We start from the raw sequence: 13,468 nt of genomic DNA on the forward strand, positions 1-13,468 counted from the left end.
AACCCTACAACTGGAACAAGTAGAAAGAGAGCAGCAAAAGAAGCCCACAGGTGCCAGAAGAAAGGAAATCATAAGAATTAGAGCAGAATTAAATGAAACAGAGAATAGAAAAACAATTAAAACAGTTAACAAGACAAAAAGCTGGTTCTTTGAAAAGATCAACAAAATTGATAAACCACTGGCCAAACTGACAAAACAAAAACAGGAGAGGACGCAGATAACCTGTATAAGAAATGAGATGGGTTACATCACAACAGACACAACTGAAATTAAAAGAATCATAACAGAATACTATGAAAAATTCTACTCTGACAAATTTGAAAACCTAGAGGACATGGACAAATTTCTAGAAACTCACTACCAACCTAAACTAACACAATCAGATGTAGAACAACTAAATAAACCTGTAACCAGGCTACACAATATCTGCCTTGTATTATTAACATGACGCAGTTTAACACTTACATTCCAGGCCAGGCCTCTCCTCTGCTCCCTCCTGTTTTTCCTAACTCCCTCACCCCCTTCTCCTGATCACTGGCATAGGGACAGGAGTCCCTGGGTGGTATAAAAGTTAACACAATCAGCTGCTTATCAAAACATTTGCAGTTCAAGTTCACCCGGAGATGCCTCAGAAGAAAGGCCTGGGTATCTACTTCTGAAAAACCAGCTATTGAAAACCCTACAGAGCACAGTTCTACTCTGACACACATGGGATCGCCATGAGTCGAGGCTGACTTGATGGCAACTGGTTTGGTTTTTTGGTTTGGCATAGGGACACTGACTAACCTGACGACCGTTCCCAATCATCACACATTTCTTTACCTGTCAGGGGAGTCAGGTAAATGTCAGTTTTCCCTCATCACTCATACCTCAAATATACTTAGGGCATCCTCTTTCCTACACATACCAACATATTTCCCTAACCCATTTCTCTCTCCCTCTCTCTCTCCCTTGCTCCCTCCCTCTCTCCCTTGCTCCCTCCCTCTCTTTCTGTATTCAAGTTGTCCCAGTAAAGCCACCTTCCTGTCTCCTTCCCTCCCTCCCTCTCTCTCTCCCTCTCTCCTTTCCTCCCTCCCTCTCTCCCTCCCTCACTCTTTCTGTATTCAAGTTGTCCCAGTAAAGCCACCTTCCTGTCTCCTTCCCTCCCTCCCTCTTTCTCCCTCCCTCCCTCTCTTTCTGTATTCAAATTGTCCCAGTAAAGCCACCTTCCTCTGTCTCCCTCCCTCCCTCCCTCTCTTTCTGTATTCAAGTTGTCCCAGTAAAGCCACCTTCCTGTCTCCTTCCCTCCCTCCCTCTTTCTCCCTCCCTCCCTCTCTTTCTGTATTCAAATTGTCCCAGTAAAGCCACCTTCCTCTGTCTCATTTCCTCCATCCCTCTTGGTTGCATTTCTCAGCCAAGTAGCTGACAGGCATTTAAGTAACATCACTTTACTCAAGTGTGTATCAAAAAAAAGAAAAGCTTCAAGTTGTAGAAGACTAAAACCAGACCCTTGACGTAGGACCATCAACTGGTAAAATCCTTAAAACGATCCAGAACTCTTCTCCATAAGATCTATGAAAATCACCATCTAACTCTATAATCTCCCTAATTATGTCTGCATTTCTTCAAAAACTACTATTCAAAATCAAAATCACCAAATCAGCCCAGAACTAAAACAATTTCCAAGGCCAACTCTTCAGACAGGGATTGGACTGGACTGTGGGACATAAAGTGATACTTGTAGGGAGTGTGCCTCTTAGACAAGTAGATACCAGAGACTAAAGGGGCAGCTTCTGTCCAGAGGTGAGATGGGAAGGCAGAGCCAGTTAGGAGCTGGCTGAATGGACATGGGGAATCAGGGGTGGAAAGGAAGGGTCTTCTGTCACAGTATGGGGAGAGCAATCAGAGTCACATAACAATGTACGCATAAATTTTTGTATGGGAAAAAAATGTGGGTAATGAAACAGCAGATAAAATAGATGGCATTCAAGTTCCTGTATTAAAGGAACTTTGCATATTTTTTCTTTAAGATTTAAAGAACTACAAGGAAATACCAGTGAACATGATATTTAAGAGTCATTTTAAAAGTTAATTTGATTAACACCAAAACTCTAGATTTACTTTTTAGTCGTCATTTAATTTACCCCAGCTTTCCTAGAAGTTAAATTACACTGACAAATTCCCAGGTTGGAAAGATCTTAGAGGTTTTAACTCAGTACTTTTCCATTAAAAGAAATGAATATAAATCAGTCTATACTATATTCAATATAGAAACCTGTTCATGAAAACAGGTTTATTAAATCACATGACAAATAATATATTTTATATTCTGACACAATATTTTTAATCAAACACCTTGAGAAGATCCTTTCATAAATATGTTACAATGCTTTCTTTAGAGTAATCTTTAATAAATCGAAATTTTTGACTCAGCCCACAATATGATAGATTTGGTAGGGCGAGGGTACAGATGCATTACATATAATAGTTAACAAATAACATACTCTTACCTGTGTGCGTGTGTGTGTGTGTGTGCGTGCACATGTGCCTCAGCACAGACACTGAGGTAACTACTTACTAAGCAGTCAGACAGTCTTTCAGTGCAGAATTTTCTTTCCGGCATTTTACTACCATGAGGATTCCAGAATCCTTGCAACATCTGGTGAAATCTGAAATAAAAAATTTGGAAGGAAAAAAAATACCATTGTAACTATATCAATGTAATTTTTAACAGCTCTAAAATTATCATTTATTTAACATTTATTATCTAGATTGTGCCTGGCACACAGTAAATATTCCACAAAAGACAAGCACACTAGTAAAAGGCAGAAAAAGGTGAACACTATTCACTCCGTAGAAACAAAGAATGAGACTTGAGAGGAGGATGAGAAGACTTCTAAGAGAAGGGGATGGGGAGGCTTGGTGGAGACGGGCAGGATGCAGAGATTGAGTAGGATTTCTAACAGAGGAAGAGAGTATATTCTAGGAGGAGTGAATGAGAAGAGGAAAGAGGAATTTGCTTCCAGTCACTGACTAGAAGAAATTTGGCACCTGCTATCCAATCTCTGCAGGTCTTCTCAGTACACAGTAAAGCCGGTGGATGCCAACCTCATGGCACAAGATGCCCTTTTTCTTTTAGACAACGCTGCCATGGGGCCTCGCTTCTGTTAACAGCGCTCTCATTTCACTCCCAACTCAGGTTTTAGAGGCCCCAGAAATTGCAAACGGCTGTCAGATTTCCGTTCTCGTGGTTTGCCTGTAGAATTGTACTGGGCCTTTTGGTATCCTGCCTACTCAGGACTACCAATCCAGAAAACCCTGATGCCATACTCCACAGACAGTCAGACCAGTTGTTATTCTTTCTTCTGTTTATGTGTGTGTGTGCAGACACACATATACATATATATCCCATATATACTACAATATGTAGCAAAAATATTTTTAAACCACAAGCAAACAAAAAATGATGAAGAATTGTTAAATGCATCAAACACTCATTACGTGTGCTTTGCTGGGACAAGAGCACCACAGCATAGACATCTGCAGCATCATACCCAGACTCTGAAAGACAACTGGTGGAATAGCAGGAGAATCAGCAGGAACAAGGACAAAGGATGCAGGAAACTAATTTAAATAATTTAACGTGCGTGGTTACATAAAATTGTGAGTGACATGTAATACTCACCTTCGAGGACACACAGGATTAGTACTCCCATCATTTGCTCCCTGATTCCCAACTGAGCTTGTTAGACTCTGTTATGGGCTGAATTGTGCCCCTTCAAAATATATGTTGAATTCTTGGTTTTTGTACCTGTGGAAGTGATCCTGTTCGGAAATTGGGTTTTTGTTTTGTTATATTAATGAGATCATGCCAGTGTAGGGTGGATCCTAAACCTAATCACCTCTGAGTTATAAAAACACCAGAATAGACGCAGAGACACACACACAGGGAAAGACAGACATCACATAAGGACTGTCTACAAGACAAGAAATGCCCGGGGCTACCAACAAGGAAGGAATTGACAAGGCCAAGACCCTGATTTAGACTTTCAGCCTACAGAACTATGAGAAAATAAATTTCTATTTTGTTTTTTTTTTAAAGCCACCCACTTATGGTGTTTAGCAGCACTAGGTAACTAAGACAGACTGATCCTAACCAGGTGTCTTCTTTCTTGCAACTGTGCAGATGAGCTGGGTACATGGGCCAAATCAGACCAAACATCTTTCCTCTGCACCCTTTGTTTAAGGACTCCCTACAACTCAAAAAGGCAGTACAGTCTTATAGCCCATTCCTTACCAATGGAGATGCTGAGGGGTGGCCACATGGATATCAAAAAGCCGGTTAACTTTCTCTCTGAAATGCCTACATATTCCTGCACATTAATGTTTCTATTTATAGAATGATATTAAGATCTACCTTTATGGAAGCAAGGATTATGATCCCAAATAAAAATTACGATGTGAGTAATCCTCATAAGGAATACATGCGTACAATTAATCCAAAATTGGCTAGATCTGGCTAAAGGCTTCTTTGAGAGAACTGCCATGTTTGACAGTAGTGATAAAGCATGGGCTGGCTTCTCCTGTACCACCTTACCTTTATGGTAGCCTCACTATACCTACACCAGACTAGTTCACCCAGATGATGTCTAGAAGAAAGCATTAACATCATGAATTTTGTCTAATGAAAATACGCTAGTTGGTCAAATCCCAGTCCTTTTCTGGAAAACACAAATATAATGGCTATTATCAGAAGTTCACTTTCAGAATTTAACAAATCCAGTATTTTTACTCCTTTGAGAAATTCACAATAGAATCCCTAGACATGGTATTATTTTAAGATTATTTTTCCCTAATATACATAAAAATATTGTTAGGGAATTGATGGGAGACAGCATTTATGTATTCTGATCACAATAAAGGCACAGTCTATAGATTTTCACACTTGTCCAAATCTCTTCAGAAATAGCTGTGACTGGCCTAAAGCCTCCAGCTGTTTGTAAGGCTTTTGTCACTTGTTTAGCAACAAGATTTTAATGAGGATCCTTCTTTCATATCACATTAGCATATATTCATATAACAGCGATGTTGCTAATATTGTCAGCTGATTCTGAAATGGTATTCTGAAACAAATCTAATTTAACTTGTTTCTGTCTTTCAGTATTACTATGTCAAATATGCATACCTTATTCTCTCTATAAATAACTGTATTAACCATTTAAGACTATGAAAAGTAAAATTTCATTAACCTACATGTATCTTAAGGTAATGCAATTAAATGTCAATAAACACTGAGAATAACAGAATGTGGTAAGAATGTTAAAAGTTATTACAACTATGGAATACTGCACAACGATAAGTACAATGATGAATCCACGAAACTTCTCACAGCATGGATGAATCTGGAGGGCACTATGTTGAGTGAAATAAATCACTCACAAAAGGACAGATATTGTATGAGACCACTATTATAAAACACCAAGAAAAGGTTTACACACAGAAAAAAACAATCTTTTATGGTTAGGAGGGAGAGAAGGGTAGGGAGGGAAAATCACTAACTACAAAGTAGGCAATTGGTAACTTTGGTGAAGGGAAAGATAACACACAATACAGGGGAACTCAGAACACCTTGACCAAGGCAAAGTCACAGAAGCTTCCTAGACACATCCAAACACCATGAGGGACTGAGTTACTGGGGCTGAGGGCTGGGGACCAGCTCTCGGGGGACATCTAGGTCGACTGGCAATATAAAGAAAATGTTCTACATCCTACTTTAGTGAGTAGCATTTAGAGTCTTAAAAGCTTTCAAGTGGCCTTCTAAGATCCATCTATTGGTCCCATCTCATCTACAGCAAAGGAGACTGAAGCAAAGCAAAGACACAGGAAAAGTATTAGTCCAAAAGACTAACAGACCACGCGAACCACAGCCCCCACCAGCCCGAGCCAAGAACTACATGGTGCCTGGCTACCACCACTGATGGCTCTGACAGGGATCACAACAGAAAGTCTCCAACAGAGGGGAAGAAAAATGTAGAACAAAATTCAAATTCGCAAAAAAGACCAGACTTACTGGTCTGACAGAGACTGGACCAACTCCCGAGACTAAGGCCCCCGGACACCCTGCTAACTCAGAACTGAAGCCACTCCTGAAGTCTACCTTTAGGCTAAAGTTTAGGCAAGCCTATAGAACAAACAACACAGGTGAGGAACTTGCTTCTTAGTTCAATCAAGTAAACGAGACCAAATGTGCAACACCTGCCTAAAAGCAAACAAGAAGGCAGGAAGAGACAGGAAAACTAGACAAACGGACACAGGGAACTCGGGTGTAAAGGGAAAGGGACAGAGTGCTGACACATTGAAGGGATTGCAACCAATGTTACAAAACAATTTCTGAATGAGAAACTAATTTGCGCTGTAAACTTTCACCTAAAGCACAATTAAAAAAAGAAAAAGTTACTCCAAGAAATAAAGAAATGTAATTAAAGATAGCAGTAAAGACCTTTCTTCGTTAAAGTATCAAGAACATGAGGATATGACATCAAAAGCACTAGCAACAAGAGAAAAAAGATAAATTGGACATCATCAAAATTAAAAACTTTTGTGCATTGAAAGACTTTATCAAGAAAGTGAAGAGACAACCCACAGAATGGGAAAAATGTGTGGTAATCTTATATAAGGGCTAAATATCCAGAATATATAAAGAACTCCCACAACTCAATAACGAAAAGCCAAACAGCACAACTAAAAAATGGGCAAAGAACCTGAACCAACATTTCACCAAAGAAGATATACAAATGGCCAATCAGCATATGAAAAGATGCTCAATATCATTAGCCATTAGAGAAATTTACAAATTGAAACCACAATGAGATACTAACTCATACCCACTAGGATGGCAAGAGGGGAAAAAAAAAAAAAAAGGGAAAACAACAGGTGACAGCATGGATGTGGAGAAACTGGAACCCTTGGCATTGCTGGTGGGAATGTAATGTAAAATGGTACAGCCTCTGTGGAAAACAGTTTGGCAGATCCTCAAAAAGCTAAACACAGGATTATCATATGACTCAGCAATTTCACTCCTAGGCATTTACCCAAAAGACTTGAAAGCAGAGACTCAAACAGATATGTGTATACCAATATTCATTGTAGCTCTATTCACAATAGCCAAAAGGTGGAAGCAACCCAAGTGGGATAAATGGATAAACAAAATGTGGTCCATACATACAATAAAATACTACTTAGCCAGTAAGAGAAGTGAAATCTCAATACATGCTACTATATGGATGGAGCTTGAAGATATTATGCTGAGAGAAATACGTCAATCCCAAAGGGCAAATACTGTATGACCTCACTTACATAAAAAGTGTATAGACACCAAAGTTTATTAGTAGCTACCGGGAAGCGGGGAGGGGGGCGGGGAGAGGAAGAATGGTCCATGCCATAAGTGAATACATCTTCTTGTCAGTAATGGAGGTAAAAACAGAGACAAAATCTTCTGACTTCAATCTAACTAAAATAAGGTATGAAATAGTCATTCATATTGTAATTAAGTACAAATATAACTCCAAGTTTATTACGATATGAACAAAGTTTTGGGGAGCCTTCATATAAATGCAGTTAAGAGAAATGAGTTGAAATTTTTAGCTCATTTCATCTGTAGCAATTTTGAATGTATTTTAATACTCAAATAAGCCCCAAATAATAAAGTCCCTTAATTAGGCCAAGGTTATGTATTTATGGAGCAACAGATATGCATAGAACTAGTAATACCAGGCACTTGATCTTTTATATTTCTCTCTGCATTTAGTCAGTTTCAAGCAACACATTATTTTTCAAATGTAGTCATCTAGCTGTAAGCAAAGCATTAACTGATAGATGAGTTGAAAAACATATGAAAGTAAAAGAAACGATACCCACTGTTTCATGTGTCTGACTAGAACCACGAATTTTATATCTCCACTAATTTATAATTTAAAAAAAATCCTAGTCCTATAAATTTTTACACAGCCATCTTTAGACATAACACTTACCTCTAACTTTGCAGCAATTTTATTTCCTTAAACAGCAAAGTGTTTGTCAATGCCCATTTTTCCCAACATTACACAAAGCAAAGATGTATTTGGATACCAATATAATTTAGAACTTGAACATAAGAGCTATGTGTAATATTTCTGTGACCACAGCACCATCTTAACGGTCTCATCTTTAAGGCTGTAACTTCAATTAAATCTAAATGAAAAGCATTTACTACGTCCTGCTTATTAAAGACAGGTAATAGGGCAGATTTTAAAGTTTCCCTGAATTCATAACACTCTGTGAGTGGAAATCTTAAACACAAAACTGTTTTTCTGGATAAGAATAAAAAACAGAGATGTGCTTTAAACACAATGTTATAAAAGATCTTTAGACCAGTTACTGAATCGTAAGAGGTTTTAAAAACAGATGGCTGAAAATGACACAACTTAGGAAGGGTCTGGGTAGGTGCCAACTTTTAGTATGACTGCCCTTCAGACAAACGTATTGTAAATCTGTAGTCTACATTAAAATCTTAAGTTAATTTTTTTCATGAAAAGCCATCTTTTATGTGAAGCCTTATGGAGTGAATAGTCTAATGCCAGATCCCTGCAGACCAGCGCCTAAGTGCTGTTCTGTCTCAGCAATCATCATCCCTTCTGGAAGCTGTGAAAAGGGCCTGAAGACTACAGGAAGTCATCCTCAGTTCTGAGTTCACCAGTTTCAAATGCATTGATGAAGCCTGAGCTAAGCCAGAGACAATGAAGACAATATTTTGTCTTCCACTTTCTAATAATTATCCAGCTGAAGGCAACCAAGGACACAAGGACACAGAGCACATCACGATGCACAGCCAACAGAATGAACAGTATTTCAGAGGCTCATAGGAAGCAGTTTATAAACAGTTCTATGTACGTTAGTTCATAAAATGTAGTAGTAAAACTGAGGCTCTCTGAAACTTGTGTGTCAATAATGCCAGTAGTGTCTTTTGGAAAGAATCCAACCCAACCTACAGACGAAGTCAAATATAACAAATAATTCCAGACTGGATGAGAAGCTAATTAGTACAAGTTCACTTTGTCATTGTTGTTATTGTTAGGTGCTGTCAAGTTGGTTCTGACTCATAGCGACCCTCTGTACAACAGAATGAAACATGTCCAGTCCTGTACCATCCTCACAACTGTCGCTATATTTGAGCCCACTGTTGCAGCCACTGTATCAATACAGCTCACTGAGGGTCTTCCTCTCTTTGGCTGACCCTCTACCTGATCAAGCATGACGTCTTTCTCCAGGGATGGGTCCCTCCTGATAACATGTCCAAAATACATGAGCTGAATCTTGCCATCTTCACTTCCAAGGAGCACTCTGGTTGTACTTCTTCCAAGACAGATTTGTTCGTTCTTCTGGCAGTCCATGGTATATTCAATATTCTTTGTCAAAACCATAAATCAAAGGCATCAATTCTTTGGTCTTCCTATTCATTGCCTAGGTTTCGCATGCATATGAGGTGACTGAAAATACCATGGCTTGGGTCAGGCACACCTTAGTCCTCAAAGTGACATCTTTGCTTATGAACACTTTAAAGAAGTCTTTTGCAGCAGATTTGCCCAATGCAGTACGTACAGCCAGAATATGTACAAGGTGTACAACCAGAATGCTCTTTAGAGGCAACGACGGCAAGACTTCATCTCACATACTTTGGACATGTTATCAGGAGGGACCTGTCCCTGGAGAAGGACATCATGCTGGGAAAAGTAGACGGTCATCGAAAGACAGGAAGACCCTCAACAAGATGGACTGACACAGTGGCTGCAACAATGCGCTCAAGCATAACAACAATTCTGAGGATGGCACAGGACCGGGCAGTGTTTTTTTTTTGTTGTACACAGGGTCACTATGTGTAGGAACCGACCCAACGGCACCTAACTACAACATGTCGCTTGATTTCTTGACTGCTGCTTCCATGGGTGTTGATTGTGGACCCTAGTAAAACGAAATCCTTGACAACTTCAAATTCACTTTAGTTGAGAAAAGTTTATCAGTGAGTATTTTCCAGCAAACATTCCAACAAAATACAGAAAACCATACATCATTTTCCAAGCATCTACGAAATCAAAAGTTCACATGGAAAAACAAAGTGTAGAAACAATAATCTTTTCCAAGATGCGTACACTGAAATAGCGGCTTCTTTACTGCATTTATTCCTTTAAAAATGATTCTGTTTTCAAAGGCAAATCTATAATACGGCAGGTAGAAATTGCCCCATCATGCTATTACTTTACTGTTTAAGAAGAGATCCATTTGTAACTTTCATTAATTTTTTTTTAAAATACAAAAAGAAAAACTCACATTCCAGCCTTTGTGACAGCAACAACAACAGGTAATATATGTCGTGTTTACTATGTCCCAGGCACTGTTCACTGAGTTAATTCAGGCTTCCCATATATTAACTGATTTAATAATTTAAAAGATATAATTTTTGTCATATATACTTTCAGTCCTTATTCATAGGCTCATAAACTATTTATTCAACAAAAATTTTCAAAGTACTTGTGTGCCATTGAGTCAATTCCGACTCAAAGTAACCCTATATAACAGAGTAGAACTGCCCCATCGGGTTTCCTAGGCTGTAATCTTTATGGGGCAGATATCCCATGGAGCTGCTGTCAGGTTTCAACCACCAACCTAAGGGTTAGCAGTCGAGTACTTAACTGTGGCACTACTAAGGTTCTTTATGTGCGTAACACCTAACTCCTTACTATGCGCTTAACACTGTATTAGGTTATGGGGTTTTCATGCTGAGCAACACAGACAGGGTTCCTGCCCTGAGGGAGCTAATTAAAAAGCACAGACAATTGAGTCTGACACCTGCTGCGATAGGGAGAGGACAAGGAAGGTGTGTTAAGAACCCCAAGCACACTCCAGAGGACCTTCCAAAGAGAAGTACTTTTAAGCTTACATGAATACAGTAAGTGTTAGGCAAAGAAGAAGGGGAAGGGTGTTCTAGATAAAGGGAATAGTGGGCCTAGAGGTAAACTGCTAGACCATATTTAAAAGGGAGTGATTGGAATGGCTGGAACACTTAAGGTTCTTGGGAGTGTGTGTGTGTAGTATGTACGTGTAGTGTGTGTAGTGTGTGTGTGTGTAGTGTGTATGTGTGTGTAATGTGTGTGTGTGTGTGCAGTGGATGGAAGAAAGGCAGGTACCAAGTATGACCTGTGTTAAAGTGTTTAGGTTTTGTCCTCAGGGCAATGGAAATCTCCAGGTTTTTAAACAGGGGAATGGCACTATCAGATTTGCCTCCGCGGAGCAATGAAAGAGCGGGGAAGGCAGGAGTGGAAGTAACAGGGAAACAGGTTAGGGGGTTAGTATAATAATCCAAGCAAGAGATGACACTCAAAAAAACCCGCTGCTGTCAAGTCGATTCCAACTCATAGCAACCCTATAGGACAGAGCAGAACTGCCCCATAGGGTTTCCAAGGCTATAAATCTTTACAGAAGCAGACTGCCACATCTTTCTCCTGTGGAGCGGCTGGTGGGTTCAAACCTTTGGGTTAGCAGCCGACCACTCTAAGGACTGTACCACCAGGGCTCCTTCAAGAGATAATAAGGGGCTAAAAAGGTAAATTCTGTGAGAATGGAGAGAAGTGGATGAATACAACGGCAACTTGAGAGATCTGACAGAACTTGGGATGTGGCTGGTTATGAGGGTAATAGATGAAAAAGTCAAGATAACTCCTCAATTTCTTGCTAGGTGTATGACGGCACTGTTTGATGACTCAAAAAACACCAGAAAAGGAACGGCATATGATCTTGTTCTGTTTTGGCGAGAGCCAGTGGAGGAAGACAGGATAAAGATGATGACAAGTTTAGGACATGCTGAGCAAGCGGACCCGTGAAACAGCTAAGTAGAGCTGTCAAGAAGGCAGATCCCTATACTGGTCTGAAGCAGTTAAGTCTGAAGATACTGATCTGATAGTAGTAACTTATGAAAAATAATGAAGAGAAAAGAGACCTTGGGCAAGTGCTGAGGAATATCAATATTTAAGGGTCAAGGAGAGAAAGGAGAGACTGGAAAGATACACGAGACTACATGGCAAGGAAAGCCAAACAACTGAGGGTCTGACTGTCAGTACAATCAGGGTCCAATGAATCCAATTTTAGTTCTTTAGTTTCTTTTATAAGCAGTTACAACTAGTGTAAGGATGATATTTCGTGACTTTTACTTGTTCTTAGAAGTCACCCCCCCAAAAAATAAAGAAAATTTACATATTTTTAATATAATAAAAGTCATTCTATCTTGTAATTATCATATGGGTTCATTGGATCCTTGTATAAAGCTAAGACACATTATAGAATCTTCATGATCTTATTTTTCCTATCTTGAAACATTTTATTATTTTATTATTCTAGGAATTATTTCATTAATTATACTAAAAAACACTAAAATAAGAAAACAGAGTGATGGAATCAACTAGAAGGATGATGTAACGGTGAAATAAACCTTTATCAGTTTTCTTACTGTACTGACCGATGTACTGCATCCTTTCATGAAGATATAAAGAAGTCTGGAGACACAATTTTTTTGTAGTCTTTTTTTTCTTTAACTTTCACTGAACACAACTGAGACTTGAGATTTTTTTCATTTTCTGCCTGTGTTAGGCAATATAAAGGTCCCCAGTGATGTCCAATTCCTATCCCTGGAACCTGTGAATATGTTAAATTATGAGACAAAGGGGAATTAAGGTTGCTGATAGAATTAAGGTTGCTTATCAGCTGACCTTAAAATGATGAGATTATCCTAGATTAGCTGGGTGGGCCCAATATAATCATAAGGGCCTTAAAAATAAAAACCAAAAACCAAACCAGTTGCCAGAGAGTCAATTCCAAATCATGGCAACGCCATGAAGGATGCAGAAGAACAGAGTGAGAGAAAGAGATGTGGATGATGGAGGTAGGGTCAGAGAGATGCTATGTCGCTAGCTTTGAAGATGGGGGAAGGAGGACACTTGCCAAGGAATACAGGCGGCCTCTACAAGCTGGAAATGGCAAGGAAGCAAATTATCTCTTAGAGCTTCCAGAAAGGAATGCAGCCCTAAACAACACCTTGATTTTAGTCCAGTGAGGCCCATGCCAGACTTGTGAACTACAGAACTACAAGATAATAAATTTGCTTTGCTTTTAGTCACTAAGTTTCTGTAATTTTTTATGGCAGTAACAGAAAACTAGTATGCCGCACACAATGGAAAAGAGAAGAAAACTGATCAAAAGAAAATGCTTCACAGTTATTAGCTATATCAGAATATGAATGCAAAAAACTGACAGCAGCACTCTAGACGCTAATGATGATGGTGAAATTAATCAAATATACATAATCACAGACTATGAGTCTTTAGATGACAATATTCTACATGGATTTCCTCAAAATCAGAAACTGATGAGTGAATAATATATTTCTAAATATATTATTTATAAT

At 39.0% G+C, this 13,468-nt stretch overlaps 1 protein-coding gene across 6 annotated transcripts in view; it reads right to left on the reverse strand.

The window, feature by feature from the left end:
- The window catches only part of CMC1 (C-X9-C motif containing 1), a 101,146-nt gene that overhangs the window by 27,850 nt on the left and 59,828 nt on the right, over positions 1–13,468 (reverse strand). For all 6 annotated transcript variants that reach the window (XR_002824281.1, XR_002824283.1, XR_002824282.1 and 3 more), the window contains exon 3: positions 2,558–2,648. Coding sequence is in view for 3 of the 6 variants with exons in the window: in XM_023732255.1 (XP_023588023.1) it covers positions 2,558–2,648 (91 nt within the window). In the remaining 3 variants the exon portion in view is untranslated. The remainder of the gene's footprint in view (positions 1–2,557; positions 2,649–13,468) is intronic.

The sequence above is a fragment of the Trichechus manatus genome, unplaced genomic scaffold (genome assembly GCF_000243295.1).
Source record: "Trichechus manatus latirostris isolate Lorelei unplaced genomic scaffold, TriManLat1.0 scaffold00049, whole genome shotgun sequence".
Lineage (NCBI taxonomy): Eukaryota > Metazoa > Chordata > Mammalia > Sirenia > Trichechidae > Trichechus > Trichechus manatus.